Raw genomic sequence first — 18959 nt, forward strand, 5'->3', positions numbered from 1 at the left:
TCCCTGCCAGTCTGAGCAAGAACAGACCAGCCTCCCTTGCTGTGGATCTTTTCTTTTCCACTTCTCTCCCTGCCGCCCTGCATGCCTAGATTTGGCTCAAGGCAGAGGGTTGTGCAGGCAGGTTAGCCACTGCCCCCGCCCCCCACTCTGTTCTTGCTCATCTCTAAGGGCCACCTCATTGTCTAGCACTTTAGAACATCATAAAATGTCTTGCTGGGCCAAACCCATCTCTCACCCAGCAACATGTGTGGTGTCCGACCAAGGAGCCAAGGGAACTAGCAGGCCAGTAAGCCTGTCCTCCTTGGTATGGACCTCAGAAGACTTAGGGTGTGATTCTGCCCACTATTAGTGTGTCCACATGGCTACTGTGGAGTCCTCTAAGACTCTCACAGCCCAAGTAATATCATGAACACTGAAACTTTTACATAGCACCGTGCTCGGGCACTAAGAGAAAAAAGATTTAACTCTCCCACCAAAAAGTAGACATGGACCCAACCATTTCATATGCATATTTTCAGCTCTTATGTTATATAGGGAAGAACTTGTTCTTTGTTGCTTTTTGTCTTTTACTGCATATTCCCTAATTCTAGTTTTAGGGGATAATCATGAATTCATGTATACAGACCTCCATAATAGTTAATAACTTGTAATTTTACCCTTATCGGGGTATGTGTCTACTGATACTGGTCAGATACATTTATTTTCTCAGAATTGTGTTATCAAATCATATATATAATGTATGTAATTTATAGGCTCTCCTAAAGGCTTATGAACCCATAAAAAGGTTTTTACCTTTTCTGGTGAGGTGTGAGGGATCTCCTCATTGCTCTTTCTGGGATGTTGACTGCAGCCTGGGTTGGTAGGAGGAACTCAGCCCCAAGGAGTGGGGGATCTGAGTTCATTCTACTCTGCCACCCACTGGCTCTGTGGTCCCCGGCAAATGACTTAACTGCTCCTAGACCCTTACCTATAAAATAGGGCATTAAGACAACCCGATTTATTTTTCCCAGAATGGCCATCTCATTATTATTTTAAGATTTATATTGCCTTGTCGCTAGTACTTTCTCTTATTTCAGTCTTTTTTTGAAAAATAGTATTTGTTTCAATGAAGCTTAAACACAACCGTAGTTGTCAACTGAAAACTTTTAATTGGCTTCAAAGCTATCTGCTGGTGAGAGAGAAATGGAAAATAATAACGGAATTAAACATGATTTCCATATTTAGGGAGGGAGAAATATACTCATTAGAAGTGCAGTTAAAATGAAATGCATTTTTCCCCTCTACATACTTATTCTTCTAAGTCTAAAGAAAAGATTTTTCTGGCTTATACATGTAGCTGCTTTACTTTGCGTGAATATTGCACAGAGGATCACCTGTGCTTTGAATAATCTGTAGCTAGGACTGAGACACAAAGTGAGGTCTTTGTGTTGCTTAGTATTTTCTTCTGCAAGTATTAAAAGACCCAATTGCTCTCTTCTCCAGAATCCTCTTCCTTGTTTTACTTACGCAGTGTGCTCACACACACACACACACACGCACGCACGCACAGCCTTCTGTGCATTCACACCCTCTGTCGACCATCCCTCTCTGACACCTTCTGAAGATCCTAGTGCTGGTGAAGTGAAACTGGCCTTGGAAAAAACTAGAAGACAGTGAAAGAGGAAATCAAGGCAGAGTTGCATATGCTGACACATTCTTGCTTGAGGTTGTCCCTCATGGTTATCACGCTCATCGGAAAAGAGCTGGTAAATTCTGTTTGTTGATATGTATATAGAGTGAAAGTCATCCAGCAAGGCCCAGTTCCTTTAAAACAAACAAAAAACTAGGAAAGTGTATTACCAAGAGATGCACTGGGTTGTAGTTATTTAAATTGCTCTGCCTGTCCAGGATCATGGTACTCCATCTTTTTGCTATAATGTAGCAGGTGTATTATTGATCCAGCCAACTTTTAGCCCCTAGTAAGTAGAAGACATTCTACAAGGTACAGTGGGGAATTCAGCAGTGTGTGAGCTATGACTCCTTCCTGTGGGAACTTAGTATCTGAGAGGGGCAGACGGCACAGGCATATTTTTAAGGCTGTAATACCAAGCCAATTATGACCAGGGCTATAATCAAGCAATGGCACATCGTGGAAGTGTGGGAAAGGAAGGCTTCAGAGAAAAGGTGGGATCTGAATAACATCTACAAGGGTAGATAGGACTTGGATAGACACAGTTTGAGAGATTGGGGGAAGCGAAGGTGTATTAGTTTCCTATTGCTGCTGTGACAAATTGCCACAGACTTTGAAGCTTACTACAAAAATGTGTTATCTTGCAGTTCTGAGGTCAGAAGTCTGAAAAGGTTCTCAGCAGGCTAAAATCAATGCATTAGCAAGGCTGTGTTCCTCCTGGAGGCCTCTAGCCTTTTCCAGCTTTGAGAGGCTGCCTGCATTCCTTTGCTTTTGGCATCTTCAGAGTCAGCAATTGCATCTCTCCGAGCCCTGCTTCTATTGTCATGTGTTCTTTTCTGACTCTGACTCTTCTGCCTCCGTCTTTCAATAATAAGGACCCTTGGGATTACATTGCTCCCACCTAGATAGTGCAGGATAATCTCTCCATCTCAAGAGCCTTAACTTAATCACACTTGCAAAGTCTCTTTTGCCATATAAGATAACACAGGTTCCAAGGACTAGGATGGGGACATCTTGAGGAGGGGACATTATTTTGCCTCCTACAGAAGGTATGTTAGTTGCTTTCTATCACTGTGTAACAAATTACCATAAAATTTAGTGGCTTAAAACAATAAATATTTGTTTTTTGCCCAGTTTCTTGGGATTGGGAGTTTGGGAGTGGTTTAGCTGGGTAGTTCCGGCCCAGGATCTTTCATTAGGTTACAGCCAAGACATCTGCCAGGGCTACTGTCATCTGAAGGCTGGGCTGGACCTGGAGGGTCCACTTCTCAGCTCTCTCACATGGGTGTTGGCAGGAGGCCTCAGTTCCTCTCCACATGGACCTCTCCCTAGTTATGCTGAGTGTCTTCATAAACAGCAGTTCGTTTCCTCAGAGCACACGATGGATTCAAGAGAGAGGAAGGAAGAAGATGCTATGCCTTTTATGACCCAGTCTCGGAAGTCGTGCACCCACAGTTCCACTGCATTCTGTTCAGTAGAAGCGAGTCGCTCAGTCCAGCCCACACCCAAAAGGAAGGGAACTAAGCTTTACCTCCTGAAGGGGAGGAGTATCAAAGAATTGAACGTATTTTTAAATCACCACAAAGGGAGTTCTGATAATACATAGGAAAAAAGAAACTCAGTTTTTCCTGTACTCTCACTCAATAATCAGCACAGAAGACTTTTGTGACCAAATGTGTGAGGAGTTTTCCCCACATACCAAGCAGGCAGTCAGTTCTGCAGTGGACACCAGCTGGGTGTCCTGTAATTCAGTTCAGTTCGTACACCCTGTACCTGGAGATAGCCTCAGATCCCACAGGTTGAGAGTCAGTCCCCAAGACAGACCCCCCACCCCCACTTCAGATACCAGTTGCAAGCCCCAGGTTGTTATACCTGTACTTCTGACTGACTGGCTATAAATCAGGGTTCCCACAACACCCTCCTCTGGTTTGGGCTCAGTTAATTTGCTAGTATGGCTCACAGAACTCAGGGAAACACTTCCTTATATTTACATAAGTTTTATTGTTTAGGATGTTACAAAGGATACAGGGCGAGGTATGGGAGAAGGGGTGCAGAGCTTCCGTGCCCTCCCTGGGTGTGCCACCCTCCAGAACGTCCACATGTTCAGCTATCCAGAAACTCTCTGGACCCAGTCCTTTTGGGTTTTTATGGAGGTTTCTTTATAGAAGCATGACTGATTAAATCATGGGCTATTGGCAAACTTAACCTTCAGCCCTACCCACACTCCCCACCCAGGTTGGGGGTGGGGCTGAAAGTCCCAACCTTCTAATCCTGCCTTGGTCTTTCCAAGTGACCAGCCCCCACCCTGAAGCTACCTAGGGGCTGCCAGCCTTCATTCAACTCATTAATATAAAAAAAGACACTTATCACTTAGAAGATTCCAAGGATTTTTGGAATCCTTTTTGTGCCAGGAAACAGGGATGAAGACCAATATACATTTCGCAGTATCACCAGAGCACACGGAGGCTGGAGAGGACAGGGTGTATTCAAGGAACCACCACTAGACTGGGATGCAAAGGCAGAGTGTATGGAGAATTGGAAATGGGAGAAGGGTCTGGAAAGGTAGATACAGGGACATAGTTCCATACGCCACAGGAAATAAAAGACATTGGAGTCAAGATTGGTCTCTTAAGTATCTTCTTGCACCTGGATAAATACCCAGTTGATTTGAAGGACTAAATGTTTGTTTAGATTCAAAATGACACTGTAACTTAAGTAGAATACTAACCTTATAAAAAAAAAAGATTTAATTGTGAACTATATGCCATAGTCGAAGACCATTTATTACAACTGTATTGAAGTACTCTACAGCAGACACTCTCACATTTCATACTGAGAGTTCCCTCTAAAGAGAATGTTGGCTCAAATAGACCATCACTGAGGTTTGCCAGTTCCTCCCCCCCCCCCCCTTATTATGAGCTTTTTATACATACACTGGTGTGGGAAGAATATTATAAATTCTCATGCTACATCTCTCAGCTTCAGCATTGATCAGCTCTTTGCTGTTCATCTCTTCTGCCTCTTCTGGATTTTCATATTCAGACTACAAAAAGGCTTCAGTTCCAGAAGAAACACCAATAGCTGTTTCCAGAGCAGATGATTTCTCATTTTATATTTGCTTCAGCAATGAACTTACAAAAAAGTTAAATTGTACCTGGCACTTGACTGGGTCCTGGTCCACTCCTCTATTGAATGAGGGCACGAGCCACTTATCTTTATCCCTGTTGCTAACCCCAGAGAATCACTAACCTGGGTGACACGATTCTCACAGCTTCTGCCCTTTGCTGGGCCTCAGTTTCCCTCATTTATGAAATGTGGGATTTTAAACTAGAAGATTGCTCATAGCTCTAAATCTCTACAGTTTGGAAACATCGCCTGTTACCGAGTGCAAACATGATTCAAGCAATTATTAAATCACCCAGGGCTCTGTTTAATTGTATCGTAACTTTATTTTGGATGGAAGCTTCCAAGCTTGGCTGCTGCTGTAAGCATCATTATAGGGCCATTGGATTTGTCACTGGCTGCTGTCCTAAAGTTAAATGATGACTTCATTGGGAACAAGAAATACACAATAGAGATCCATTTTCACATATTCCATGCTTCTCTCTGGAGGGAGATAACATTGAATGAGACTATCTTTTGGAAACTTTGCCTCTGGCATGGACACTGAAATTATTCCTACCACATTTATTTTTGAGCATAAGGCACCTAAGTATAATGTACCACTGAAAAAGAGTTCAGGGAGAAGGAAGCACCATTGCACCAAAGTATAGCCACAGGTTTGTCGTTCTGAGAATGCCCGGCCAGCGTGGTATCACCTGTAGGTAGCAGTGGTTTGAGATGGCAGCAATAGCGAAAGTGTCTCCTGCTCTTTGTGATGGCTTTGGTACCACATCTTTTCCCTCCTGTAGCCTTTGGAAGTGGGAACTCTGCTGCTGACCACCTGGTCAGCAGCTCACACATCCAGTGCCCCATACCCAAGAGCGATCATCAGACTCAGGAAATGGCAAATGACTGGGTGTCAGAAAAGGGGTCATTGTCTTGCTTTTAGGCACCAGCAAGTTAGTGGAATATTTTGTGCAAAGGGGAAATGTGGAAATGGTGCCAGTCCCAGTATGAGCCCAGCTGGCCAGCTCTGAATATCATCTCTTCCCCCCTCCCCCACCTCAGGTCCCCACACTCCTACAAAGTTGATTGAACTCCTGGGTCTCTCTGGGCATCTCTTCAGGCCCTGGAGCCTGGGGGTAACCAAGGACTCAGTGCATGAACCCCAGATTCCATAACTGACAGTGTTGACTGGGGCAGGCAGGGTTTTTAGATGTTCCAACTTTTCTCTTTCTCTTCTCTTCTTCCTTGTCTCCCAGTACATCTTCTGTTCCAGTAAGTACTCCACACAGAAATCAACCAGTCCAATGTCATTATGTGCCAACTTCAACACAAATGATCATTTTTACTGTTGTGGTAAAAACTGGAAACAAAAGTGGACTTGTGGGGGCAGAACAGGAGGAAGGGCCATGTCAAATTCCCAGTGGTCTAACCTCATGTGGTTTTACCTTGTTTCTACAGCGCAGCCCGTTTTGTATTGGTGTGCCCGCAACATGTCCTTCTGGAGCAGCATTTCATTTAACCTGGCTGTCCTGATGAACCTGCTGGTGGCGTTTTTCTACCCATTTAAGGGAGTCCGAGGAGGTACCTATATCTTTAATTTCAAGGAAACTGCTAGCTGCAGCAGGAAAGGCTATGACCTGCATCTGAAATAAGGTCCCTGGAAACACTGGTGCAATATTTAGGATCCCAGGCATCCATTTTCACACAAGATGCGATTGTAGCTTTCACCACAGATTTAGTTTTAAATCTAACTTTGTATCTAAGTTTTTTTTTTTAATCAGAAAAGAAAGAGAAGCTATACACTATTAAACCTGTGAGAAATCATCTTAGCTCCCTTGTTGTTATATATTGGGAAACTATGTCTCAGAGAAGTTGAGAGATTTAGCCAAAGTCACACAGCTAGTTAGTGGTAAAGCTAATTCTAAAACATAGCTGTTTTGACGCTCAGTCCAGTATATGTTTTCCCACACCATACTTCTGCAATGGATTTCAGACTGAAGAATTTGTAAGAAATCTCTGGAATTTTTGGTTTTTTGCCACAGGTCAGAAGGGAGACAGGACTTGAATAAGTGCAGACTGTGCATCTTGAATGTTTAGTCTATTAAGAGCTGCATGCCATTATTCACATAGTAAAACACAATGTCCATGGTCTTTATGGATTTCCCCCACCCACTATCACCTTCCAGTGCAATCTATGCGAGCACTTCATCCTTCCAGTCATCTGTATGAGGACTGCACACATTTTGCTGAAAAACAGACCATTCAGGAGGGACATTTTCTGTTTAGGGTCCCTCGGTATGTTAATGGCGTTCTAGAGGCATTCAAACTGTGGGGTTCAGGTGGCAGGCATTAAAAGCTCCTCTTCCATTATACATCTACGGCCCCTGTTCTGACACCCACTACAGTCTCTTGGGAGGTCTAGTTTTCAGCTAAATTTTTCATCAGAGCTTTTTGGCAGATTACATCACATATGAGAGTACTTCAAAAAGTTCATGGAAAGATTTAATTCTATTTTTCCATAAACTTTTTGAAGTACCTTCATATGTATGTAACAACCTGCCAGGAAGCACCTTGTGTGAAACATAATGGATAAAGGGCCCCAAAGTAAAACACAAAACAGTGCTGGAGTAAGTTTCAGGCTCAGCTCTTTATCTTAATAATGCAGACACCAACTCAAACAGCTCATGTATATGAAATAAAAGTAAACCTAAGGACCAATTTCAAAGTATGACATATTATGTAATGCTTTTATATCTAACTTACCCATTTGAGGAATTAGCTTTTCTATTTGGTCTTAAGTTGCATTGAAAGCACTATTTGAATGATTTTTTTTTCCCTCAAAAGCATGACCTAAACATGAGTCCAGGGGGATTTTTCTTCTAAATCCCATGGCAGGAGACGTGTGCCTGTGTCTGAAAAGATTTGACAGGAACACAGGGCTGCAAGGTGTTCTCTGAGGGGTCGTCCCCCTTAACCAAACTGCCGGTCAGCAGATGTGTGAGCCATGAAGGGGTCACTGAAGAGCTCAGCTGGCTGTGACAGAGGCCCAGGTCTCCTTTCACCTCAGAGAGGTTGTCATGCTCATCATAGCAGATTATTCAACCATTACTTTGGATGTGTTTTCATTTATTCTCCATTTCTTTGAAAACATTTCAAATTTTTATTATTCACCTTGACCATTTTCTTCACTGGTCATTTGTGGCAGTGTTCAGGCCACTGCCTGGGGACAGTGAGTTGTCAACCCCCCTCCTCTCTTCAGTGATAAGCTTTATCCAGTAGTAGAATTCCTAGACTTAAGAAGTCCAGACAATTACTGTCTAGGCCTGACTCTGCTGCTCATTTGCTGTGTGACTCTGGGAAAGCTGCTTCAGTTAGTCCTTGTTATCCTCTGTATTAAAAGATGCTTAAATCGAGACAGTGGTTGTGAAACTTTGATATGGCTTCAGAAATTCCTGTAGCATTTAGGGAAAAATCATTGCCAACCTAGTCAGGATCTCTGGAGCATCCTAATTCTTGCCCATCAAAAGTCTGAGACCCACTAGAGGAGATGATTGCTAAGGGCCATTCCAACTCTAAAATGGTGTTTTCTGAATGTGGCATCAATTCTAGCTGATCTGTAGGAGTCCAGGCTTCCTGTTTTGGAATCAAGGGCTTTAGAACTTCATGCTGATAGACTAAACTGAAAGCATAATTAAATCTCCTGGGAGGGGAGGGAGGTTGATCTGACCTATGGAAGCCCTTTCTGTTATATAGTCACTGAAATTGTCTCAAACACATCAATTCACTTTCAGAGGGATTTTTTTTCCCCTTTTATAAGGTGTGTTGAGGGCATTTTCTATACTTACTGCTAACCATCTTCAAGAGGAGTGTTGTATTAACAGCCTAGAAAGAAGATTTGGTTTGTTGATCTGAAAATACTTCTTTGAGATCAATATTTGTTAAGATTTGTTGCATCCTAAAAACAAGATTTCCAAGATGTCCCTCTCAAATGTTTGTAATGGCCTTGTTGTGTGTGCTGATGTGGTTCTGTGGCTTACAAGGTTTGCAGCTGCCAAGAACACTGGTGCCCTTAAAAGCTCCTTTTCATAAGTACCATTTCCCCCTTCCTTCTTTCATAACAGGTGAATCACATAGTCTTTCTAAGGCATGCAACTTGGGCAGCTTCAGACTTCTTACTAAATTTGTGAGCATGCTATGATGATTAAAGCAAATATAGTACTATTTTTTAAACTTTTTTGTTATTGAGAATTTCAAATATATACACAAATAAAAAGAACAGTATAATGAACTATATATAGTATAATATACCTATCAGTCCAGCTTTAACAATTAACATTTTGCCAATCATTTCATCTATACCCCTACTGTATTTTCTGAAACATTTTAAAGAAGTCTAAACATCTTGTTTTTGTTCATAAATATTTCAGTGTGCATCTCTAACTATTATCACTATGCCATTATCATATCTAACAAAAGTAACAGCAAATTCTATAATAATCTGTCCAAATTCAGATTTCTTCACCTTTCTCAAAGTTGTCTTTCTAGAGTTGGATTTTTGGAACCCAGCAGTGTTTTGTAATACTATTTTATGGTGGGGAGACAGCAGGTATGAACATTGGCCTCTTTAGGATTTAGGAACACACATTGTACTGGTTACATTTATTATACTAAGATCTTAAGTGTCAGTTTAAAATGGTGATTAAGCACTTAAGAAAACGAAAGAAAGAATTTACAAAACATGTGTCTGATATATGGATATACCACAATTTATCCATTCAACAATTAATGAACCTTTGGGTTCTTTCCAGTTTGGAGCTATTACAACTATAGCTACTAGAACTATTTAAAGTACAAACATTAAAGTACATATATCTGACTGGGAGAGAATATTTACAAAACATATATCTGATAAAAGGCTTATATTCAGAAAACGTAACACAACTCAATAATAGAAATGCAACCCAAGTAAAACAATGGGCAAATATTTCATCGGACGCTTTACAAAAGAAGGTATACATACAGCCAGTAAGCACATGGAAAGATGTTCAGCCTCACTAGTTGTTGGGGAAATGCAAATTAAAACCACAATTAAGTACCCCTAGAAACCTATTAGAATGGCTAAAATTAAAAAGACTGACAGTACCAAGTACTGGTGATAATGTGGAGCAAGTGGAACTCTCATATACTGCTGGTAGGTGGGCAAAATGGTACAGTCACTTTAGAAAACAGTGTGGTAGTGTCTTATAAAGTTAAACACATACTTAGATCCAGCAATCTACTTCCACATATTTGTCCAAAAGAAATGAAAACATACATCTGCCCCAAGATTTGTACTTTTTATTAGCCTTATTCGTAATAGCTCCAAACTGGAAAGAACCCAAATGTTCTTTAATTGTTGAGCAGATAAAGTGTGGTAACTCAGTGCTGCAGAGTACTAGCTACTTAGCAATAAAAGCAACAAAATATTGATACAATAACCTGGGTGAATCTTCTAAACTTGCTCAGTGAAAGAAGTCAAACATAAAAGACTAATATGATTGTTTTTTCCATTTTTATGAAATTTTAGAAGATACAGAACTATAGTGACAAAGCAGATCAGTGGTAGCCTGGGGTAGGCAGGCACAGGGAAAGGCATCAACCCCAAAGGGACACAGGAAAACTTTTTAGGGTGATAAAAAATGTTCTGTATCTTGATTGTGGTGACAGTTACATGTGGTGGTTACACAACTATATAAACTGCCAGAATTTACCAAATTGTACACTTAAAATGGGTGGATTTTTTAAACGGTGGTTAAGGACTGTGGACTTCAGAGGCATATAGTCTCCAGCCATCTGCTGTGTCCCCCTGGGGCAAGATATGTAACCTGAGACTCAGTTTCCTTTAGAGTAAAATGAAGAAAACGGTACAAACCTCATTGGGTAGTCGAGATGGTTAAATAAATGACAGTCCACGTAAAGGGCTTAATAGGATGTCTATCAATTGTTAAATGGGCACAAAGTGACTCAGGCCTCAATATCCACCTCGTGAATTTCTGAAAAGCTCTGCCTCTTTGTGCCCATTTCTAATCAGCTTTTCTAATCAAAAGGGAAGGGCTAAGTGGCTGGGTTTGGGGGAACAGTTTTCAGAAAGCAAATGCATCTCGGCTGGCATGGACTAAATGCACCAGGGCAGTCAGCAGCTCGTGGAAGAGTCGTAACCTGCAAAGCTGGTCTCTTCCTGGGTGCTGCTACAACCAGCAGTTCTGAGGAAGTGAGACTCCTTTATATAAGTGGCCTTAATCATATAGTGCTGCTTGTTTACATCTGAAGGACTCTCAAAATGTGACAGCATTTGAAACAGGGATTTTTTTTTTAAATGAGTGTTTTACAGAGCTGTATTTTTAGCCATGTTGGCTCATGTTACATAACCAAGCCATCTCATGGGACACTCTAAATAGAACTTGCAGTAGCAGGAGATGACAAAAACTGGTATAAGCTCTCTGACTGCAAGGATAATCCAGTCGTAGGGTGATGCTCATGATACAGAAGTTGCCTTCCTCATTCCCTTGAAGAAATCTGATCCAGGCAGGTGACCTGTGATTTTCCTTTGCATACTTCTAATAGAAATTAACTTTGGGCTTTTAGTTTGCCTTCCCTAAGAGTGAAGCGTGACACACGTGTGAGTTTTATTTATTGAACAAGCATTGGTGGGTGCCTGCGAGGCGCCAGGTACTTCACTCAGGGAATTTAGAGTCTGCTGAGAGAGAGAGAGAGAGAGAGAGATACAAGTAAACTGATCATTAGAAAATAGAATCCTGTAGGGATGACCAAAAGGTGCAGAGGACATGGAGGAGAGAACACCTGGTATGTGTTTGTGAGATTTCCCAGAAGAGGCAGAATCTAAGCTATGACTTAAGATGAATTTCAGGAAGAGGAGAGTTTCCCAGGCAGAAGGAGCATGCATGAGGGATTGAGATCAGAAAACACTGATGGGACGGGTTATGCCCGGGGCAGAGAATTTGAGGTGAGAGTTAGGACACATGAGCCCAGAGAGGTGATTGGAAAAACATGTCATTTAAACGTGTTTTGGTCTGTCCCTACACTCAGTGAAAGCACTGACTCGCAAGAGCCCCGTTTGTCATTCCAGGAACACTAGAGCCACACTGGTCAGGACTGCTGTGGACCGCCATGCTCATCTCCCTGGCCATCGTCATTGCTCTCCCCAAGCCCCATGGCATCCGGGCCTTAATTGCTTCCACAATACTCCGATTGATATTTTCGGTTGGGTTACAACCTACGTTATTTCTTCTGGGTGCCTTCAATGTAAGTATGAATATCTACAGAGCCACTTTTTTGTTTGTGGGTTAATAGGAAGCCTTCCATTCTGGTCCCCAGAATCTTGGCCTTCGCTTTCTGTCCAGAAAAATACTGTTTTGATCAACTGTTAAAATAGCAGGAGCAAAAGATTGCTGCAGGTGGACATCTCCCTGGTGAGTCTCTTAATGTATCTTTTGGGCTGAGTCTCATTTCTGGAGAATATCCCTCTCAGGAGTTAGGCAGAAAGAGTGATAGTTGAGATTTAAGTTAGTTTTGCCAATCTGGTCAAAGGTTTGTTGGGACAGGAGATTTTGGCCAATAAGTCACAGCATCCACTTCTGGCGAGCGCCACATAGAAAAGAGGGGGAGTTAAAAGGGACTCTTTAATCAGAGGTGGGGCAGGTGAGAGGTAAGAAGAGAGTCAGGGACAGTTATTTAAAAGTCAATGGTGACATTTGTAAATGCTGTTTCACTACAGTTGAAAGACAGAAGCCAACTGTATCTATAGGAAAATTCTTAGAAGCAGATACAGCTGATATAAAACCTTAAATTGGAAAGGTTTCCCGGCAAAAGGAGGGAGAAAATTTGGACATGTGAGGCACTGTGGTGATCTGAAAATATCTTCCAGAGGTTTCTGCCCTAATCTTGTAAGGAAGCTGAGGTCCCTGTACAAAAATGGAAGAGATATTGCAAAATATGGTTAATATAGTAATTCAGTGCAATAGTAAATGTTCCAAAGTGAATATTCAAATAGCAAAGGCAGCAAGGACCTTAGAGGAGAAGAGACCATGCCAAGCTGTTAAGTTTAGAAGGGAGGTTGAAGTTATATCTTAAAGAGCAAAAGGATCTAGCCAGAAATCAGGGATTGAGAAGAGCATTTCATTTTTTATAGGCCCCATAGACCAAAGTAGAGTAGTGGGAAAGCCCAGGATATTATCAAGAGATGATAAAGAGTTGAGTTTTACCTCATTTTTGGTTATGTAGCGATATGGTGGTAACCGATCCTGTACAAGTCACCTGGGACTCTGAATTTTAGGATAAAGCAATTAGATTTCATCCTCCAGGTCAGCATTTCCAAGGCATGTCCCAAGTTCATAAATATTAGGTGAAAAAAGGTTCCATGGTCAAATCAATATGGGAAATGCTGGATTAAACAAAATCAAAGGCTTTTTTTACTGCAGGATTTCCCGGAGACTTTAATCAAATATCACTCAGGATTAGTGTTGTATAGAACATGTTTTGGGAAACTCTGTTCCCAGTAGTGGGGAAGTGCCTGAAGTGTTTTTGAGCTAAGAAATGATGTGTACAAAGAAGTATTCTTGAAAACTATCCATTCACTAGTGGTGTGTTATGTGGATTCAAGTGTACAGGACTGGAGGCAGGGAGACCATTTAGGGGCTCTAGCCGTGCTTTTGATGAGGTGTGACAAGCCTGAGTCTTGGTCGTAGCGTAGAAGGAAGAAGAAGGCACAGATGTCAGAGATGGAAGAAAATATTACCTGTAGCAGGCACAGAGTCAGAGCCTTACACCTGGGAGCAACGTGGTCTGGGCCCTTTTCTTCAGGCAAAGAATGTGTTACTGTCTTGATTGAGTGATAAAGGAGGTTGATGTAACTCCAGCTCTTCAGTCACTGACTGGGAGAAGAATGCAGCCAACTAAAATGAGGTCCTGCAAAGATCTAGTTGTCAGAGGGAACATACACTTCAATTGTTGACTTGTGGGGCTTGAGGTGACAGGACATGCTAATAATGTTAGCTTTAGCGTTTGGAAATGCATGACCAGAATGACAAAGAGATATCAGTTGTTGGGGAGAAGAATGTAGGTATCACCCGTATCTAGAGAAAGCTGTTTATGAAGGAAATACAAAAGAAATATACATAGAAAAAACTCAGTATTTCAGAGGTCATCTTCTATGGACTGTGTAGTTCTTTTTTCTCTGGACTTTAATCATTTCACGATCATCACTTCTTCAACATAGATCAGTTGGGGGACAGACTCAAATTAGACGATTAAGTACCATTTATAACAACACAAGCTGGGGGGAAAAAACCCAAACAGTCACAATAGCTAATTATTTAGAGAGAATTAAAAAAAAAAAAAAAAAGAAAAGGAAACAGCCACATGGAGCATGTGGGAGCAGGAGGAGCAGCTGCGGACAGAGACAGAGAAGGGATGTTGGTGATCTGTGAGCCGGAGGAGGACAGGGCAGTGTCGTGGAGGCCCGGTGCTGGGAGAGTGGTGAGAAGGATGGGGTGAGCCTGCTCCTGCTGCCAGGAGCCGGGATGGATGCCAAGAGCAGACGGGAGGACTCCTGGGTGTGCCCTGGCAGAATCCCTGGGAGACTTGACGCGAGCCGCTTCTGTGGAGAGGTGGGGCTGGGAGCCAGACCTGAGACTGATGAGAAAGAGTCAGTAGGAAGTGGGGGCCGCAGGCTACACCCACGAATAGGGGACATGTGCTGGCGAAGCATCGGCGACAACAAGGGCAGAGTTAAGGGCAGAGTGGACTCAAGTGAAGTGGATTTCTGTATTGTTAAGATGGCAGGAGCCTGGTGTGTCTGAGGTCCTGTCAACCAGAGCGTGGTCTTCCGTTCCCACCTCCCACTCCCCCTCCCCGAAACTCCATCATCGTGGGTCATCCAGAGTCTATGATACTTCCCCACCCTATGAAAGAGCCTGCACTAACAAAATTTGGCCTGTTGGACAAAGCTGGCAGAGAGAATGTTGAGCCTGTCTGAGAAAGCCAGAACTTCTCTGTGCGTGTTGGTTTTCTTGTTTATCTGATTGCCGAGAAGCTCACTTACACTGACCTACCAGATTAACTGGCGGAATCTCCCCGGCACCTGTGGCCAAGGGAGGTAGGGTAGCAGAAGATGGTTTTACCAAGTGCCGCCAGCAAGCTTTCTCCCCAGCCTTCTCCAGATTCGTGTTTTTCTATCAACGTGTTGCTAGAGAGCGACTTCGAGGCATGGCATTTCTATTAAAGGTGAGACTTACAGGAGGATACTTCAGAAGGTTCGTGGAAATTAAAGATGACATGAATCCTTCCATGAGCTTTTTGAAGACTTATTGTATTATTACACTGTAGATAAGTTAGACCCTGTCAGTTGTAGGTGTCAGAAAACCTAATCCACGCTAGCCTAAGCAAAGGAGAAATCAAGAGCCTAACTTCAAGCTTAGCTGAATGCAGGGGCTCAGACGGTGACATGGGGGCCCATTCCTCTTTTCCATCTTTTAGTTCTTCGTCCTCTGTTCTGGTGCTGCTCTCAGGGTCGGTGGTATGGCAGCTCCAGAGCTTATACCGTCTTGGGTTCCAGGTCAGTGGGAAAGAACAAAATTGTCTTTTGCTGCAATGCCAGGGCAGAGCTCAGTGGATATCATTGGCTCCATGTGGTCATGTGCCTATCCCTGAACTGACTGTCATAGCCAGGGGAACACAACATTGTGACTGGCCAGGATTGAGCCCCACTCAGATCTCAAGGACTGGAACTCAGAATGGGATGGATCCCCAAAGGAAAATGAGAAGTTGTTCCCAGAAAAGAAGGCAGAGGAATAGAAATCATCCTGAAGTCCCTTACTGTTTTTATTTCAAAGAAAATTCTCAGTTTCCCTGTGAACTGAGGAGCCATGAAAGAACTGCCCACTTCTCATTAAATTGCAGCCCTATAGTGCCTAGAATGTAACAAATTCAGAAAATGCTTTTAATCATTCTGATCATAGGGTTCTTGGATTGAGGTGACTTCTGTGTTTGACTAACTCATATAAGAATGTTAGAAATGATTCATATCTCATTTTGAAAATCATAATCTCAGTATGTGTTAATTTTGTTTTTGCCATATCAAAATGCTACTTGATTACTGTTGCACATGAAGTTACTTGACTACCATGTAATTTGTAATATGCCTGAAAAGCAAAGTAATGAAATGACTTAGATCCTCAAAATGGTTCTTGGTGGGTTTGATAGGCACTTGGTGCAAAAGGAAGCTTCTGTTGGGCACAGTTACTGAGAACATATTTGCGTGAGAATCTCCCTTAGCTGTCATCAAGAGTTTGGCATAGTCGGTGCCATCTGACTGTTCCTGTCACCGTTCTCAGGTCTGTAATAAAATCATCTTTCTAATGAGCTTTGTGGGCAACTGTGGAACATTCACGAGAGGATACCGTGCCATGGTTCTGGATGTAGAGTTCCTGTATCATCTGTTATATCTGCTGATCTGTGCCATGGGGCTCTTTGTCCATGAATTCTTCTACAGTTTGCTGGTGAGTACCTGGTGTCAAAATATTTTGCCCGTGGAAAACTAGGACAGTGTTCCCTATCCTCTCTCTCATCGCAGACCCTTCCTTTTAATGGTGATTGGTGTGCCTGGTCCAACAAAGTGGACACCTGACTGTGCACAGCCTTTGGTGACCTGAGAGGAAAGTTGTACAGGAAACAGGAGGGGCACAATCACTCCATGTGCCACAGCCACCAGATTGGTTACTTTTCAATAATGGTAGCTGCCTCCAGTCCGGCCCAGGAGATATTTCCTCTACATGCACCTTTGATTTCTGTGATTTGTTTGACTCAGCCAGCACTTACAAAGGGGAGTGTTTTTGAGACTATCATCTAACAGTCCTCATGGGATCCATTTCTCAATGAAAAACATGTAGTGACCATGACAGTAGGAGCTATTTTCAAAGCTCCAACATTCACGATAATGAGCTCAATAGATTTCTTGGTCCAAGAGACCTTTTCAGAAGGTTATTTTGTTCCAGTATGAGTCAAGGGATTAATGTCTTGATGGTCTATAAAATAAGTTGTATCCATCACCTTCCTCCCGAGCAGGTTTTTTAATTGCAGATCAAATAACTGCTTACTCTCCTGTAGTTAGAGGGAATCTAGACCTATAGAGCTGCAGATAAGAAATCATTTCCTTGTACCTACATAAAATGACAGGCAGCATAAAGTTGACCTTTCTGCAAACAAAAACGTGAAGAGACTAGAAATATTAAAATGTTTGTGAGGATAAAAAATGATCAAGGCCTAAGTGTTGACTTAAAAAGAGGAATGAACTTGCACAAGGCAGAACAAGGAAAGATTGCTATCCATATGGTTTCTGGGCTGGTTACTTAACTGCTATGTGCCTCAGTGTCCCCAGCTACAGAATGAGAACAGTGTATCTCCCTCACAGGTCTCAGAATAGCACTGCCACATGAGTGCTAGCTATTATTATTACCATTGTCATCCTATATTCTCTCTCCCATCCAAAACACCATAAAGAAGTCACCGTTCAGATCGCCATGATTAGCCCATTGCATTAGTGGTGGATGTTGGCAGGCTAAAGGGAACGGATTATTTTCCATCATTTTAAAATAGGTCTGGCTATACTTTGAGGTTTTAGGTAAAGAGGTTTCAGGAGATACTTGCGATTGCCATTATGTGGCCTATTTTGGTCATTTTGTATCAGAAATCTTTAGAGCCCTGTGTCTATTTCTGAGCCTTTTTGTCTCATGCAATAATGTCCCTGGATGGGGTTCCATTTGTAAGTCAGGGAGACCCATTTCTGTCAATCCAACAAATACCTGTCCTCCCTTGGAAGGCAGACAGGATTCAGTTAATGGTCTCTCTTATCCTTACTGAGGGTCTCTCCCAAGGGACAGGAGATTCCTTTTCATACAATGCTGTCTCTCCCTGGCAGAGTGTGACTTTTCCTAGTCTGTCTCCAGCTGGCTTTATTTCCTTTCCCATTTATTTGAATCTTCCTTTAGTCATCTGCAGTGCCAGCCTGTGCCAATGCTAGATGCAGGGGATATAACGGTGAGACAAACACAGCCCCTTCCCTCCCAGGCCTCACAGTCTAGACAATGGTAGTTACTACCATTTATCGAGTGCTTGCTGTGTGCTCTCGCCCTGCGATCTCTCACAGTCACCTTTGAGGTAGATGTCTTCAAGTTACAGCTAAGGAAACTGAGACGGGTGAGGTTAGGTAACTTGCCCAGAGTCACACAGTCAGTAAGTGGCAGAGGCAGGGTAACAACTCAACTCTGTTGATTTCCAAGTCTACACTGCCTTTCATCTGAGCATGTGAAAAAGTCCCTGCTTCAGGGAAACCAGTTTTTCACATTGTAGTTTGCATGTGTGCTTTCAAATCTGTGACCTATCACGGAAAGGAAAGAGTAACTCCGAGTTTCTGATGCCATTACCTAAGCTCAGTTCACTTTTAGAAAAACATAGTAGGATCAACCTAGATTGTGACTGGCTGCCTCTCACGTGTGCTTCTGGGGGTTTCTAAGCCATCTGGACCTTGACCTGTCTGTGGCCTCAAGTGGTATATCGCTTCTGGTGTCTAAAGCAGTATTCAATGTGTCTGGTGAGAACCACAGACAAAATACTGAAACTGTTCAAGTTATTCCACAAATAAGGAAAGCCTGCAACCAAAAGAAATTGGGCTGCTTGTAAAAGGAGAGAGACCTCTGCAGCGGAAACCCATATCTTACTGGGTTGTGAGAGCTGCCTGCATGCCAGCAGACCACAGGGAAGGAGGATGATCTGGTGGTCTGATTGAAGTGCTGGGCCTCCCAAAGACTGGCTGGACCTGGTTTTGAGCCCGCATTAAAGTTGTCTCTTTAGAAAAATATTAACACCTGAAGATGAAAATGTGCAAAGTTCATAAGGAGGCAGTTAACAAAAGGAGAAATCCAGATGGTCAGTGGTGGAAAAATGTTGATCCTTACTGCTAAACAGACAGGCTAATTGAAACAACGCCATGATCTTGTGTTTTACTTGTGATGTTAGGAAAGATTAAGAAGAATGATCGTACCCAGTACTAGTGAGAGTGGGGTAAAATGGGCGTCCTTCTTTACTACTTGTGAGTGTAAACTGATATAGCCTTTCTGGAAGACAGTAA

General features: G+C 42.5%; 1 protein-coding gene across 1 annotated transcript in view; it reads left to right on the forward strand.

Annotated features, from left to right (window-relative positions):
* ITPR1 (inositol 1,4,5-trisphosphate receptor type 1) overlaps positions 1 to 18959 on the forward strand; it is a 315422-nt gene that overhangs the window by 261913 nt on the left and 34550 nt on the right. The window contains exons 51-53 of the mRNA XM_063115344.1: positions 6236 to 6358; positions 11904 to 12079; positions 16168 to 16332. Coding sequence (XP_062971414.1) covers positions 6236 to 6358; positions 11904 to 12079; positions 16168 to 16332 — 464 coding nt within the window. The remainder of the gene's footprint in view (positions 1 to 6235; positions 6359 to 11903; positions 12080 to 16167; positions 16333 to 18959) is intronic.

This window comes from Cynocephalus volans, chromosome 11 (assembly GCF_027409185.1).
Source record: "Cynocephalus volans isolate mCynVol1 chromosome 11, mCynVol1.pri, whole genome shotgun sequence".
NCBI classification, from domain to species: domain Eukaryota; kingdom Metazoa; phylum Chordata; class Mammalia; order Dermoptera; family Cynocephalidae; genus Cynocephalus; species Cynocephalus volans.